Source organism: Perca flavescens, chromosome 11, assembly GCF_004354835.1.
Source record: "Perca flavescens isolate YP-PL-M2 chromosome 11, PFLA_1.0, whole genome shotgun sequence".
In the NCBI taxonomy this organism is placed as follows: domain Eukaryota; kingdom Metazoa; phylum Chordata; class Actinopteri; order Perciformes; family Percidae; genus Perca; species Perca flavescens.
In genome coordinates, this window is record NC_041341.1 from 15,490,625 (window position 1) to 15,507,291 (window position 16,667).

Sequence of the window (16,667 nt, forward strand, 5' to 3'; positions counted from 1 at the left end):
AGCCAGAAAAAACTAATCATTCATCCTTTCATTTGTTTAGAATAGCCAGTAAAATCTTGAATCTGTGCCAGGTATCTTTAATGGTAATCTCACTTTTATTTTCAGCCTACATTTTATGCAGCTGGCAAGGTTTATGTCCTTTGAAGTGCAGTATACCATTCAGATGTGTGTAGCAGGTGTCAACAGATTCAGTGTCACTCGACATTTTGATGCTTACGCTCTATGAAATCCGTGTTTTGCTTTGGCTTTTTATGATAAATTTCAAATCAGGTGGTCCATGACAAGTGCTAGGAACCAAAAATAGAATTACTACTACTAAAAAAAGACAGCCAATGCCTGAATTAGTAAAAATTTATTACTCACCACCATCTTAAATTGGCTGTTTTAAAAGGGTTGATAGAATAGTTCTGGACACTTCTTGCTTGAAAAGATTCAACTATACATACTATATGTTTTGTTTCCCTATGCAGTTCTGTACAGTACTGTCAGTGCACAGTCAAGCCTGGAATTTGAGGGGGAAAAAGTACAGCTTAATTCTATTACTCAAGAGTGCAGCTCAATATTGATTTCTAATAGCTTGTCATCATACAAAAAGTAGCTTCAAAGTCTGCAACCCTTTTGAGCACACAGTGACACGCTGGGTATTATTAGGCTACTCATCAAAAAACCAAACTAAAATCAGGCTGACAAAAATGTCTGATGTTTTCAATGTTACGTAAATATCAGCAAATCCACAAGAGAGAAAATACTAACTGCTTCTAGCTTTAAGGAGCTAAAACAGTTCTCAAGTACAATCTGCACCTACAAGCAACATATTCCACTATAAGATAAACAAATAGAGATTAGCGTCAGATAAGATGGTAGTTCAAAATAACAACATGGATAGGTTGAAACACGAATTGTTGTTTTGGGGGTTTTCGATTTATTGTTCATTTGTATAGACCTATAAATTCAGGAGTTGGTTATAAAAACAGCATAATGTTAAGACACGTCAACAGAATATTGCCCCATGCTTAAAGCAGGTATTGTACATTGAGAGGGGGTGAGAATAACAATTCAGTTTGTAAGGAAGGATGCTGCAATGATCCAGCTACTCTACAATCTGACTGATTGACTGACTGAATGACGTAACTATATGACTCGCTTATGCCATAAAAGCAAATGAGTTCATCCAATTCCCAACACATCCTCACCCATACATATCTAGCTAACCTTAACGTTTAAGGCCATTTTGTGTAAGAGAGAAATATGCTCTATTTATTTTGTGTTTAAATGTGGTCATTATCAGCTCCAGGTTTCTTGACAAATAAATCGCCGGGTTTACGTTACGTTAAGATAACCTGGGGAAGGGCTGATGCTCCAACGTTAGCTAGCAGTGACGCCATTGGGCCTAGATACACACAGCTCACTACATCAAATTATATTAAATAACTAACGTTAGGTAAAGTAGAATATACGGACAACGCAAGCAGTGACTCATCAAAAATGTTTAACAAAATTAAAGTATTACACGAGCAGTGCGTTTGTTTACATTTAGCCGGCTATTGCTCAAAACAAATTGATTTCGGATATAAGCCGATAGTGCATCGTTTCGAGTAGTTATGGCCCAGGTGGGTAGTGATTTAATTCAGTGAAAATGTGTCAATGTTTGGCGAAAACATGTCCTGAGCACCCGGGATGCAAACAACTCGAGCAAGGGTGAACTAACGTTAGCTTAGCTGGGTCCAAGCTAGGGAAGTCGAACCCAAAATGCTACCTAGCAAGCCGACCCCTTCAAGAGGGTGGACCCACATTATGGAGCTCCTGGCACATTGTTTGTAGTTAAACAACTTGTATGGCAAATTTCGACTTCCTCAATATCCAAAAATAACAATTAACCTAGATGTAGCTGATGTTAACCGATGTAACGTTACCGCTAGGCAAGGGATAATGTTAGCCTACTGTCGTTAGCTCAGTTAGCCCCACAATTGACAGACCAGCTCTGCGATATTCACTCACCTTCCTTGATTTATCCCTTGCTCTTTATCATTGATAGCGGTGGTATAGATCCGTCTGTATCTCTCGGCCAGAGCTCGCCCTGAGAGTAAAAGCTGGTACCGAGTCCGACAATCCGACTGGGCTCCAGGTGTCGGACAAGAACCCATTCCCGAACCGATGGTGGAGAGATCGGCTCCTGCTCCAGAAATGACCCTGACACCCAGCCCCATCGACGGCGATGAGGAGGGCAGAATCCCTCCACCGGCGGCCGCTGCCGCAGCAGCACACATCATCGTTTAGGAGAACAATGCATATATCACACAAAAGATACCACAGCTTGACAATATCTATCCATCAGATGCAATCCACTTGTCGTAAAATCCGGTACATGTCACATTATTTGTCCATTCCAGGTTGCAGAAATACCACAATTAGCATCCACGGTCCCCAGTTATTATAAGCGCAAATTGTAGCCTATCTGGTGGTGCAACTACAACGTAGCTACGGTCTTCCGATCCCCGGCCACAGCGTCAACACGGTGCTTGTCTCCTGAAAATATATATATTTTCAAGCCATTACAAATGTTCTTGTAAAATAGCAAAAACGGCAACGTTAATTTCCAAAAACCGCTTTTTCGTGTTTCGGTTTCATACGTTCCTTGAATATTTCTTGACCCCAGAGAGGCAGCAACCTCAGTTGGGCTGCCATCTTATCTCCATCATCCCTCCCCTCCCTGGCTGAGTGTTGCGTCGCTAGCATGCCGGGATATTTTCATACGACTAAAACCGGGCGATGCTTTCATTGATTATCAATTACCTCCCTGTATGAATATATTCTAATGTATAGTTCCTTTCTAAACTCAAATAAACAATCGTGGAAGGGAAATAACGCGTGATTGGTAGGAGAAAAAACCATAGGCTTTAATACACAGTGTGCACAGTTGGAAGCTGTACATTTAATTTGAAGAGGTTCATCCAGGGCCCCTCCCAGGTTGATCTAAAATTGGCACACTGAGATACTTTTAAAGCGATTAAATCCTGTGTTCCCCGCAGAAAGAAATTCTAAAGCTCCAGGTTGACCTTTAAAAACAGTGTTGCATTTTGACTTTATAGCTCATAATTTCTTCTATGCTATTATCATTTACAATCCATTTATTACTGCTCCATAAATAGCTCAATGTTAGTATTGCACTTCCCTCTCCAGTGACCACTGCGAACTATGAAATGTTGCCATTTGATCTCTCAGACATGCCTTCCTAAACAACTCTGTCTTGACTCAAGTCAAGTTTTGCACAATGGTGGCAGCCATCCTTTGATTAGATCAGTGGTACAGTGGACAGGCCCCCGCTGAGGCCTAAAATAGCTTAATTTGCAGCATAAGATGCTCCTTTTTATGAATATACATGATGTGGTTCACAGTTGGCAAGATAGCAGATGCACTGTGTCTTTATCAATGCCTAAAAATCTAATTGCATGGTTAGTAAATTTCTATTTATACGGAATGTCCCTAATGTCGAATTTAAATTTAATGGCACATTTTTTTTAAATGTTGTATACATGTATGTATGTGTGGATGTGCATGCACATTTATGGAGAGAGAGGTAGAGAGAAATAGAGAAAGATATTTACACAGGCCCTAGTGGTGCTTTATTGGCTGCCAGGCATTGCAAGGGCCCAATGACAAGAGAGGGGATGGTCTAAGGTCTCTTCTCATAGCAACCCAGGAAGCATTCAGAGATTATCATGCACAGTATCAGAGTGCTAGCATGTATCAGTGATGACAACTGACTCTTAAGAATAAGAGAATAATTTACTATCATAAAACAGAGGGATTTCAGTATGAACTATTGGAAGTGAAAAGCAGCTCAGTTGAAGTATATTGTTAAAGGTACATTATTGACACAGGAACACAAACTGCTGACATTTGTTGGCCCTCCTTTCCTAGTGATTTTTAGGTAGAAGGTTATGAAACCATTTGGCATTGATTTGTGTAGCCTGAAGATGCAGCCACATTCAGAGGTTGCTCATTTAATCCCTGTTTGTCTCTGCTCTGTCCTGTTACAAATAAAGGGAGGAGGGATGGGATATATTGCACAAGCATGAGCTGAGATGGCAGAGATGAAATCCACTTGGTATACACACATCGAGGAAGTCCAGACAGGTTGTTGGAACGATATGAAAGTGTGCCAATGTCATCAGTTATCCTGACACAATACCTCTCAATGTGCTTCAGTTCAGAAATATTAGAGTGACGATGTTCATAAATAAGGGTAGAATTATTGCATCAGTTTGTTTTTTGTTGCTTCTTGACTTTCTCACAATTACCATAATACAACAGGTTGCACTCATTTCTGCTGCTTTGACTTATCTAAGTGTAAAATGATCAGGATGTGTATTGCCTTGGGCAACTTGTTATATGTATCTATTATAATAGAGTTGCACAACCAGTACTGTCATTTCCATCATTATAGCTCTAGCACCACCCAGTGTCAGTCATTCCCACTTGACTTTATGCATCCATAAAGAGGGCAAGAGATTAGAATTTGATTGTAGTTATTTTGTTACTTAAAGTTAATGTTATATGCCTTAAATTTACAGAGCATATTGCTAGCTCAGTTAGAGTGAACATGGTTGATTTTATTGTGAATCCTTTAAAATGTGATATTCAGCCGTGCTTGTTCAGATATGTCTTTCTATTAAAAATTTGCCTCAGCCTGTTGACATTTAGCCTAGTAGTTTGATCAGTGCGGAGTAGTCTGCATTCCTTTCGTGCTGTCATCGTGACTAAGAGTTTACCTCAGTATCATGTTGTCACACCCCTGCATGCTATGCACCTTTAATAGCTTTGATCATACAAAACAGGGCACTCCCAAAAAGGAAGCTCACAGTCACAGACGATATGACCAGTCTGATTGTCACTTACATTTTATGGGTACTCCTGATGATTTTGAACTTCTTTGTGTCAGGGAAATCTCCCATAACTGTCACAAAGTCACAAAGTCTTAATCGATACAATTAAACATACATTATATGAAATACCATTTAGTCTATTTATAGTTTCAGTGCTTACTGCTGTGGTGAGACCTGCTTAGGCATCAATAGCCACTTGTGTGATATGTGCCCAGCTATACCTGAAAATCAAGTTGAAACCCCCTTTCCTTTCAGTAATTTAATTAGCATACATGTGTAAAAAGCTAAGGCCACTGCCAGCCAAGTATTGTATTAAAGTAAAATCATATAAAAATACAATTTCAGTGAAATTTAATCTGTCAGTTTTCTTAATTTATGCATTAAAAACAGTGATAATTCCATTTATTTCAAGGCTATAGAAGGTCAAAGAAGCATAACTCCCACGCACCCACATTGCAGTTCTGCTTCCTTGACAGCTGAAGTTGAATTGCAGGTCCTTCAGCACTCCACCCAATTCCTCCTTTTTTTCAACTTACAGACAGTAGAACAATTAAAAAGGCATGGTGATGATGGAAAAAGAAAAGAGTATAGTGAGTGAGAGAGAGTATTCTTTGATTGTTGTCTGAAGCCACACCCTTGGGTGGCCTTGGAATCTCCTCCCTTAAGGTTAAAAGCAGAAGGAATGGCAAGGGTGTGATCGCAAACTGTAATATACAGGTGTTAAGACCTGAGCTATTGTAAGAGTTCACTTTAACTGTCAAACAAGTCACAGAGCCGTCTGTGAAGGTACGTACTCATTCTCTTTCTGAATACTTTGTCAGTTTCCAGATTACACTAATATTTTTGTATAATGATATTTTAGTTGAAAGACAGTTTTGTCTTGATGATTTTAAGTGTGATACAGATTTTAAGTGTGATACAGAGTTCTTTAAGATGGTGCAATGGTCCTGGATAAATAGAAACACAATCATATTGTAAATTATGTAATGATGTACTATTACTTACTTTTTGAGTGACTTTACTTTGAGGAAGGAAATGCATGTCTTACTGATATTGGGGATACATCAAACACACATACGCACACAGGATTTAATGTCTAAGCTTGCTGTTAACTCCTATTTCTTAACATTAACCTTTTACCTAGAAAACTGATGGTGCTTAGCAAACATAAATGAGAAGCATTGTTTGAAGTGTTTAGTTGAAACAACTAGCTTGACAGAGTTTTCTTTCCAGGCCGCCAAACTACATTAAGATCATGATATTACTGTATGTAACTTAAAAAAATCTGTAGAAATATAAATGATAACTGATTTCAGAACCAGTGTGTTATTGGACAGTATATTTGGATTATGACTATTATGGAATCCTCAAATTTAGTTTTAGAGTTTATTTTTATTTTTATTTTATAAATCTCAACAGTTAAAGTTTAAAGATGTACCGTTTTAGCACTTTACCTCAAGACATATGTTACTGCCAACTACTTCACACAAGCCAAAATAATATAGACAAACCCAACACTAAACAGTGTTTTTGGATTAATGGCACCCATCACACAGTAGATTGTGCAACAAATGTTCCAACTCCAGTTACAGTATAACTACCCTCACAGCTGTGGATATCTGCCGTAAGGTTCCTGATATGGAAGGCTTGTGCTGGAGCGTGCATGTAGTCAAAAGGGCAAGGTCTTTAATAGCTAATGGCATGTCGCCGGTACACCCCTCTGTTTTGCTGACACTATTGTGTTTTGAGAAGGTGTGTTATGGAGGGTGGGTGTGACTTCATGTGCAGATCAAGACAAACCAGTTTAGGTCTTGATGATTGTGTCTAGGGTTGAGCAGAACTTTAGTTGATATGTGTAGGCACAGTGACAAACTCAGCATGAAATGCTCACAAAAGCAACCTGATGAGAAAGTGTCCAAGAGGAGAAAAATGACAGAAATATACTGTAGATTAAAGCATTGATTCATAAGCGTGTATAGTGATCTCAGGTGAAATGTCATGCACTGTATATGAAAGGTCTCACAGTACCACCTAGTGGCTAATGTACTGTGTTGTTTCATTATATAATGATTTTCTTCTTGCTCTTTCAAATTTACAGGTGAAGTAACAAAATGAGCAAGTATTCTTCCAGTAAGTATTGAGAAATATCACATTCACATTTTATTCTAATCATTATTATTTATTGCACATTAGTATTTTAACACAGCCTAAAAAGAATGCCACCTTGCATTTCACTGTACATATTGTTTGGGCATGTGACAAATAAAATCTTTTAATTTTTGAATATGTGCAACAATTGCATGATGTCATATCAATCAATCATTTAAACTTTTATAGCAGCTTTCATACAGGTTAGTGCAAGTCAAAAGGCCTTAATTATAACTGAACACGCTGATAATAAGACAAAATCTAAACAGTAAAACAATTTGAGACTAATGTACAGGAGAAATAGAAATGATGAAAAATGAAAATAAAATTTAACATTTCTTTTTTTTAACACAATTTTAACATATTCTTGAGACTGTGCTGAGAAGGCCCATGTACAATGAAGAAAAAAACATTCAAATAAGAATATAAATCTGAATTAGAAAAAGAAATGTAAAGGAAAAACTATGGAATATAATTATTAAAATCCTGAAATGTATTTTTGGCCATGCGATTGTTCAGTACATAGTCTAAAATGTAAAATGTACGTGTCACAGTAACACTAACTTTTTATAGACGCTCAAATATACAAATGAAAAATTATAAAACAGTATTAAATCATAACTGTTCACAAATGTATTAATTCAGCTATTCTCATTTTCCACAAACATTGAGCTAATTCTTGTAGCAAAGACCAGGCTCAAAATGTGTCTAACTGCTTTGAAAATGTGAGCTGGAGACACTCAAGTGTTTCTTGTCTTGTGTATACAGCAGTCAAGAGCACCTCTCTCCTGAAAGACAACAGCTGGATCAAAAAAGTGGACAATGAGGATGAAAACATTGAGTAAGTCGTGCAAACATAATGGCTGAAACACAGACGCAATGTTCCACACTGGAAACACACACATACATCTAGGAACTTCATTTCGTTGCTATGTACTTGTGACATGTGCAATGACAGTAAAATTGAATTGAATTGAATTGAAATGAAATTTGAGAAGTGCTGGGTGTGACTTGTAGTTCATATCTTAGTTCACCTTCATCATTTAAAAAAAAAGTGTCCTTCTACATTCCTTTTGCAGGATACAGTGTTGAGTCATATTTGGTAGTATGAGTGAATTCATTTGTGATCCTTTTTTCCTCCTTCAGCCAGGATCCAAACTTTGGCAAATCTGTTCTAGGCCATCAACAAACTGATGGAACTCCTGCGAGGTAAAATAAACATTTAAACTTTTACTCAAATAAAGAACAAATAACGTGAAACTATAATTTACAGAGGCGACTGGGAGTAATGTAAATTATAGTTTAAGTCATTAGTCAATTTACCTAATATAATTGATTGTCCTTTGCTCATAGTTCAGAAGGTGCAGAAATAAAAACCACCAGAACTACAAGCAATTCATCATCTGTGCAGGCTCTCTCCAAGAGGTCTCATTTTATAAACATCATGTTAGCAGTTATTTATTTTTTTAAATACTTGAATGAGCAGAAGCTTTGATTGTGATTTCTGTCATTGCAGATTCAGCGGAAGTCAGGATGAGCTGAGGAGCAGGTTGGTACAGTATTTATACAGTATTTTCCCTGTGCAGACACACAATGCAGCACTGTAGCACTGTTAACTTGTGCTCAAGTCCTTTATCCAAGTCAAGGCACTTTCAGCAGGTTGCTTTAACCAGAACTGTGGCTAAATAATGCTTCTCTTTTAGTAGCAGCACCCTCCCTTCCAGCAAGACTTCATCCTCCTACACCAAAAGGTAGATTTTGGCCTTACCTTTTTCTCTTAAACTGTAAATTTACCAAAGTATTTAAACAGTATTTTTGCTGCGCAGATACACTGTGCAGCATTGTAACACTGTTAATTTGTGCTCCAATCCTTTGTCCAAGTTAAGGCACTTTCAGTAACTTTAACCAGAACTGTAGCTAAATAATGCTTCTCTTTTAACATCAAGTGCCCTTCCAGCAAGACTTCATCCTTTATCATTTTCATAATAATACAACTAATGATTCAATATCTATTTTTTTAACTACCGGTAAATCGTCTGAATAATCTGCCTCTTTATTGCAGCACATACTCAACCCTGAAGTCAGATTCTCCCAGCACGTATGTAAATGCAAAAATCAACAGAGAACAATAAATATAATGTGTGATTTTGTATTTATTTATCGTCAAAACAGCACCACAACCACAACAAATAGTTGCAACAAACCAAAAAGGAAAAATACAACTCCTGAGCATTTTTGTAAATTTGTTCTTATTGTTATTTTTCTTCTCCTTTAGTACCAGAACCACCTCGGTCTCCAAGGATGGCACAACCACTGAGACCACCACCACCACCACCAGTCTTAGGTAGAGAACATTAGAGCATTAATATGTATCACCTTATCACACATGAGTCTGTGTCAGTTTAAAGACAACTGAGTTCTCTTGCAGATCCCCTGTGATAAAAGGTTCCACCAAGACAGAGACGTTCACTGAGCGGGTCAAGTCTTCAAGCAAGGGGTAAAAATATACTATATTAATCAGTGGTGGAAGACAGTATACCCAGGTCCTTTACTCAAGTAAAAGTATCAGTATGCAACAATGGAAAAATATTCCTTTACAAAAACCAAGTCCTGCATTCAAAATTGTACGTATCATCAGCAAAATCCTACTGTAAGTATTTAAAGTACCCGTTCTGCAGGAAAATAGCCCTGCGTGTTATATTATTATATTATAGGTTATCACAGTGCCAGTGGTGAAAAGTGACATTCAAGTACTAAACAACACTTTTGAGGCACTTGTACTTTACTTAAATATTTCCAATATATGTTACTTCATACTTCTACTCCACTACATGTTTGATTAGTTTATAAAATGCAATGCACGGTTATTGGTAAACTACCCAACTGTACACAAATGTGAAAAAAATGATAGTGAAATATAGGATCATTTTTATTTTCTAAATTCTGGGAACCACTGGTTTAATCTTCAACATTATATTGTGTTTTGTTAACTAATCCAATGTTTTCATGTAAAATATTAATCTGAGAAGTAACCTAAACCTGTCAGATCAATGTAATGGAGTAAAAGGTACAATATTTTTTACACTGAAATGTAGAGGAGTTGAAGTATAAAGTAGTAGTACTTGAGTGAATGTACTTAACAACTTTTTTACACGGGCCACTACTCAGCTACCAGAACAACCAAAGTGACTGAGAATGTTACCAGCAATGAAGAGTAGATATCCAACATTATAAAAAAAGTAATCTATACATCACTTACAACTTAACCTGTATTTCTGTGCAGTGCGGAGGACAAACTATACAACACACTCATCCCCTCGTCAATCAAGAATGATTTGTCATCCACAGACAGGTGATATTTTTATTCATTAAACTTAGAAAATAAATTACATTGATCATGTTGCCATGCAATCAGTAATGATATACTGTAATAAGGTATGTTTTCTTCTTTACATCAGAAAACCTGTCTCCAGGACTGAGATTGTGACAGTAAAAAGCAGCACTGACACTAAGTGAGTTTCATCCCATAGTGTGTACAATGCAGGGGAGGCTGCGTAATATCTTGGTGACATTATATTCAAGATAGCCAGATGAAAATACTCAAATGTGTATTAGTATGCTGCTGAAAGTACAGTGGGGGAAATAAGTATTTGACCCCTTGCTGATTTTGCAGGTTTGCCCACTTACAAAGAATGCAAAAATCTACAATTGTAATCATATGTACATTCTAACAGTGAAAGACAGAATCCCAAAGAAAATTCCAGAAAATCACATCATATGAATTTATTAAAATTGATAACCATCTGATGAGGAAAAACAAGTATTTGACCCCCTGGACAAACAGCAAGTATTCTGGCTCCTACAAGCCAGTTAGTCTTTCTTTAAGACACAGCCCCAATCCGAACCAATTATCTACATCAAATACACCTGCCTCACCTCGTTACCTGTATAAAAGACACCTGTCAACACCCAAACAACCAGCATCCAACATCACCACCATGGGAAAGACCAAAGAGCTTTCTCACGGACATCAGGGACAAGATTGTTGATCTGCACAAGGCTGGGATGGGCTACAAGAGAATCGGAAAAGCAACTTGAGAGAAAAGATCAACTGTCGGTGCAGTTATCAGGAAATGGAAGAAGCACCACACCACCGCCAACCTCCCTCGGTCTGGGCCTCCACACAAGATCTTGCCTCGTGGGGTGTCCCTGATCATGCGAACGGTGAGGAATCATCCCAAAACCACAAGGGGGGAACTGATGAATCAACTGAAGGCAGCTGGGACCACAGTTACAAAAGAAACGGTTGGTAACACACTACGCCGTCATGGATTGAAATCCTGCAGCGCACGCAAGGTCCCCTGCTCAAGAAGAAACATGTACAGGCCCGCATGAAGTTCGCCATTCACCACCTGGACGACTCAGAAGAGGCCTGGAAGAAGGTGATGTGGTCAGATGAGACCAAAATAGAACTTTTTGGCCTCAACTCAACTCGTCGTGTTTGGAGGGCAAAGAACACCGAGTACAACCCAAAGAACACCATCCCCACCGTCAAGCATGGTGGTGGCAACATCATGCTTTGGGGTGCTTTTCAGCCAAGGGGACGGGACAACTCCATCGTATTGAGGGAGGATGGACGGGGCCATGTATCGTGGAATTCTGGACCGACATCTCCTTCCCTCAGTGAGAGAGCTGAAGATGGGTCGAGGATGGGTGTTTCAGCACGACAACGACCCTAAGCACACCGCCAAAGCAACAAAAAAGAGTGGCTGAAAAAGAAGCACATCAAGGTTCTGGAGTGGCCTAGCCAGTCTCCAGACCTGAATCCGATTGAAAATCTTTGGAGGGAGCTTAAAATTCGAGTTGCCAGGCGACAACCTCGGAACCTGAATGATTTGGAGGCTGTCTGCAGGGAGGAGTGGGCCAACATCCCTGCCGAAATGTGCACAAACCTTGTCATCAACTATAAAAACCGTTTGACATCTGTGCTGGCCAATAATGGCTTTTCTACAAAATATTAACATGCTGTTTGTCCAGGGGGTCAAATACTTGTTTTTCCTCATCAGATGGTTATCAATTTTAATAAATTCATATGATGTGATTTTCTGGAATTTTCTTTGGGATTCTGTCTTTCACTGTTAGAATGTACATATGATTAAAATTGTAGATTTTTGCATTCTTTGTAAGTGGGCAAACCTGCAAAATCAGCAAGGGGTCAAATACTTATTTCCCCCACTGTAAACCCCAACAAATGCACTATTTACTACTGTTTGAGTAATGTTTGCTAAAGTCTATCAATCAAGGAAAGTTTTTTAACAAATTAAATTATATCAATATTTACATTTTCAATAGGAATCAATGGGCTTGGGACTGAGTGCCATAGACAGGGTAGAGAAGTCACAAAGTACTTGATTTCATGGGATTTGTTGAAAAGTGAAATATAGACTAATGTTGGTCTTATCCCTTAAAACTTGACTTCAATAAGGTTTTAATCCTCTACTGTAATGTCACTGAGCCCTTAATGAATTTTTATTTTTATCTCTAGAGACATGTGGGCTAATTAGAGGTGTGTGACTGGTATGTGAGTGTATAATGTCGTTTTGCAAAGCCTGCCAGGATAACAATAGATATAACAATCACTTTTTTTATATTATATCATTTAATATATATATAATTTCTTTTTTCCACTAAAGGGAGACTATGTAACTTTTGAAAGAACAGATAATACACTTCTTCGTCTTCGTAGAAAATAAAAGTTGAATTCATAAGCAATAAAAAGTACCCTTACAATTAATCAACACGAATCCACACTTACAATTGACACTGTATTTCTGTGCAGTCCGGAGGACAAACTCTACGACACACTCATCCCCTCATCGATCAAGGGTGATTTCTCACCCATAGACAGGTGATATTTTCATTCATCAAACCTAAAAATGAATTATATTCATAGTAATGCCAGGAAATCAATAATTATATACTGCAATAAGGTATATTTTCTTCTTCATAGCAAAACAACTGTCTCCAGTACTAAGACTGTGACAGTCAAAAGCAGCACTAATGGGTAAGTTAATGCAGACTAACGTTTACATAATAACCCTGACATTAATTACCAGACAGATACAAAATATTTTGTCTTGTTCTTTTTATTTGTTTTTCCAGAGATGGTGTTACAACTACAACCATGAGAAAGACTTCTTCTGCGTAAGATAAACCTTTATCAATCATTTGTTTGAATAAATATGCTTTTGCACTCATAATCGCCATATATTTACAATATTTTTGTCTTTACAGGGCTGAGGATAACCTGTATGACACCCTCCTGCCGAGATCCATTACATCTGCATCTAATCTGTCTTCTTCTGTCAGGTGAGACGTCTCAGTGAATAACCTTTCAAAAAAACACAACCTTTTTATCATCCCGTCACTGAAATAATCACATTGTCATTGTGTCAGCAGCAGCAACAACAGCAGCAGCATCACAAAGAGAGAGATCATCACAGTAGAGAGCAGCAAAGGGTGAGTGCTGGATTTGAATAACTGAGATGGTGCAATGGTTCTTTGTATAGGCTAATATAGTTATCCCAGTTTCTTCTGACATTGTCTTTTGTGCCATTTAGAGGAGAAACCCCAACTCTCTCATCTCCATCCTCCAAAAGCAAAACCACCAGGTAAACATGCTGACTACTGGGATGATGCCATCTGAAAAACATTGTCTATTCTATATTCTATATTCTATATCTATCTACAGAGATTAACAGTATGGGGGTCAATCCAGATTAGGTGATAATGTGTTCTCAATGTTATATCCAAAATATAAGTAATTTAGATTTTAGCTTTCTACAGATTTTATAATGTACATAAAAATACTATTTAATCAATATATTTTTTTCATTTACAGTGATTGATATAAAATCTTGCTAAAAGGCCAAGTTTAGTTAAATAGGCTAGGTCTACTTTAATCAAGTTTAGCTTAAAAAAGTATATGGAGACAAACAAAACTGAATAGAAGCATGTCGGACTGGCAGCATGTAACCGGTTAGGGTTAGGGTTAGGGCTATCTTTTGTTTAATCTAAATGCTAAATGCAGTTAGCATTAAGGTTTTTCTGTGAGCAAATAAGCTAGCAGCATTCTGATGCGTTGCTTTCCGGTTCCTTATGAAAAATGACATAATGTTTTCACGTGTGTCAGATATCATGATATTTGTATCTTTTACTCGTTTTTACACATCAACAACCAAGACACATGAGTCTAAAGCCATTCTAGCAGCTCTGTGACGCTGTCTTTGGCACAATGGTACATTGAGCTAAATGCTATCACCAGCATGCTAACAATAACATGCTCAGAATGACAAAGCTAACGTGCTAAGCAGGTATAATGTTTGGCTTGTTCACAATCAAAATTTACTGTTAGCATGCTAACATTTGCTAATTAGCACAAAATACACCTGAGGCTGATGGGAATGTCATATGTTTTTTTTTTTTTATTATTTATAACATTGTGTCTGCCTCTTCAACACACAGCTACAGCTCATACACTGATGATCTTCCCTCCACCCGCACCACCTCCTACACCATTAGCACCAAGCCCAGGTAATCATTTGACTATTATCAACATCTTGAAACTGTGTCTGCAGCCTTGCTATTATCCCTAATCTGTTCCGTATTTGCACACACAGTGATGACTACAGCGACCGTCAAAGCTACTCTTACTCCAGACCAGACTCCAGGTACATCATTATTTTTCTTCTTATTCTCTCTGCATGTACAGACAGTAAGTAACATTCTAAATCTCACATGCATTATGTGGTTCATTTTGTCTTTGTATAGTTATGAGTACAGCAGTATCACCAGTCCCACTGTCTACACCTCACAATCATACAGGAGCAACAGGTATTCAATTATATTAAATATGGCTGGGTTTGATATTGGTGGACATTATATGAGAATAAAGAAAGACTCTCGAAACTGATCTGTGTTACTCTCACAGCAGGTCAGATGACATGGTAGATTCAATCTACCGTGAATCCTCGATGAAGAGTGTGTATGCAGCTCCTAAGAGGTAGGAATTTTCATGGCGATCCATCCAACATTTAAATTAAAACCACAAATGTGCCTAAACTGCTCGTGGCGCCAGAGGTAAAGTCAGGGGATCACCACAGTTATTAGGATTCCTCGTCTGGGGACCATGAATGTTTGTACTGAATTTTGTGCCATTCCATTCCATTCAATAGTTATCATCAGTAGTTTTTTGCCAAACTACTGTTTCCAAGGTCAAGAATGAACTTATAAATATATGATACAATACTTTTAAACATACTGTTAAAACATTGTATCAACTAATGTCCCATATAGGGCGGTGCTTGAAAAAGACCTGTGCAGTTACTGCCGAAAACCCTTCTCTGGTGATGCAAAAATGGTTCTGGATGACATGAAGATCAACTGCCACGCTTCCTGCTTTAAAGTTAGTTTTCGATAAAACTCAGCAACAAACACTGGTTGAAGACAAAGTATTTAGATGCTTTATATAAGTACAAAGTAGCAATATCATTCATTCGAATATTTACACCTGGGCTTTTCTGACATTTTCTGTGAAATTCTTATTAGTATGTAGAGTTTGGGGTAATTTCCTGCATTGTTCCTTCCAACTTACACCTGACATAGAAGCCTAATCAATTAAACTAATTGAAAACACCTGTGTGGGTTTAATTTGCAAATTAACAAGTTGTCAGATGTATTGGAGTAAGAGTAGTAAACAGTATTTTCCTTCTAAAATAGGGAATTTTAATTCAGCATACAATGGAAATACTTAGGTGAATAGTCCTTGAGTAAATGTACTTTACATTTAACACTGGCAACATGATGTGAACTGTGTGTATCTCTTTCTTCTGTCCTCATTTTGTTTATGTTTTGGCAGTGCGAGGTGTGTAACAGCAATCTCGGTAATATGAAAGCTGGGGACAGCATGTGGATCTACAAACGCATGGTGCACTGTGAGAACTGCTTTGAGGTCACCAGAGGTAAAAAAAAGAAAAATTAACAACAATGAGAAAGGTTTATATATATTTCTTTGCTGAAAATTGATTTAAAAAAAACACCTTGAATAAACAGGTAATATTCTTATTATTATTCCACAGAAAAATGGCGACGCTGAGTTTCTCATAAGCCTTCACTGGAGATCCACGTTATTACAGATAAAATGGAGATTGCTGTTTATCAATATGTTTTGGGTAACATGGGTTCTCCTGTACTTATATTTTTACAAGCTGACAAAGCTTTATCTAGGTGTTTTGACAAATGACAGATTATGAATATAACGTTTTTAGTATCATGCACACACCATTGCAGCTAGCTCTAACTGTGTTGTTGACATCATGATATTTCTGTCTCTGTATTTACCCCTTTTTCAGAAATGTGAGATAGCTCTTCTGATATTGTCTTTTAGTCTGTAGCCTTTAGGAGGACTCTTGTATGTAACATAAAAGGAGATATTGCAATATTTAGGGCCGGGGGCTTTTTCTGTGTGCAATAAATGCAATCAATATATCTTTATCTTAATGTGTCAGCTCTTTTAGTTGCCCTGTTCTTTGTTCATGTCATTGTTTACTCTTTCATTATTTATACGTATGATGA

The 16,667-nt window shown here is 37.6% G+C and overlaps 2 protein-coding genes across 13 annotated transcripts in view; one reads left to right on the plus strand and one right to left on the minus strand.

Moving 5' to 3' along the window:
- mycbp2 (MYC binding protein 2) overlaps positions 1-2,700 on the minus strand; it is a 59,288-nt gene extending 56,588 nt beyond the window's left edge. For all 12 annotated transcript variants that reach the window (XM_028591852.1, XM_028591856.1, XM_028591848.1 and 9 more), the window contains exon 1: positions 1,999-2,700. In XM_028591852.1, coding sequence (XP_028447653.1) covers positions 1,999-2,270 — 272 coding nt within the window. In that variant the 5' untranslated portion in view covers positions 2,271-2,700. The remainder of the gene's footprint in view (positions 1-1,998) is intronic.
- A 10,518-nt stretch (positions 2,701-13,218) lies between these two features.
- scel (sciellin) lies at positions 13,219-16,667 on the plus strand. Its single transcript, XM_028590426.1, has 11 exons — positions 13,219-13,238; positions 13,329-13,403; positions 13,491-13,553; positions 13,655-13,705; positions 14,559-14,627; positions 14,714-14,764; positions 14,865-14,927; positions 15,025-15,096; positions 15,390-15,498; positions 15,952-16,054; positions 16,172-16,667. Exons 1-11 carry the CDS (start codon positions 13,219-13,221, stop codon positions 16,186-16,188), a joined length of 693 nt encoding a protein of 230 aa, XP_028446227.1. The 3' UTR covers positions 16,189-16,667.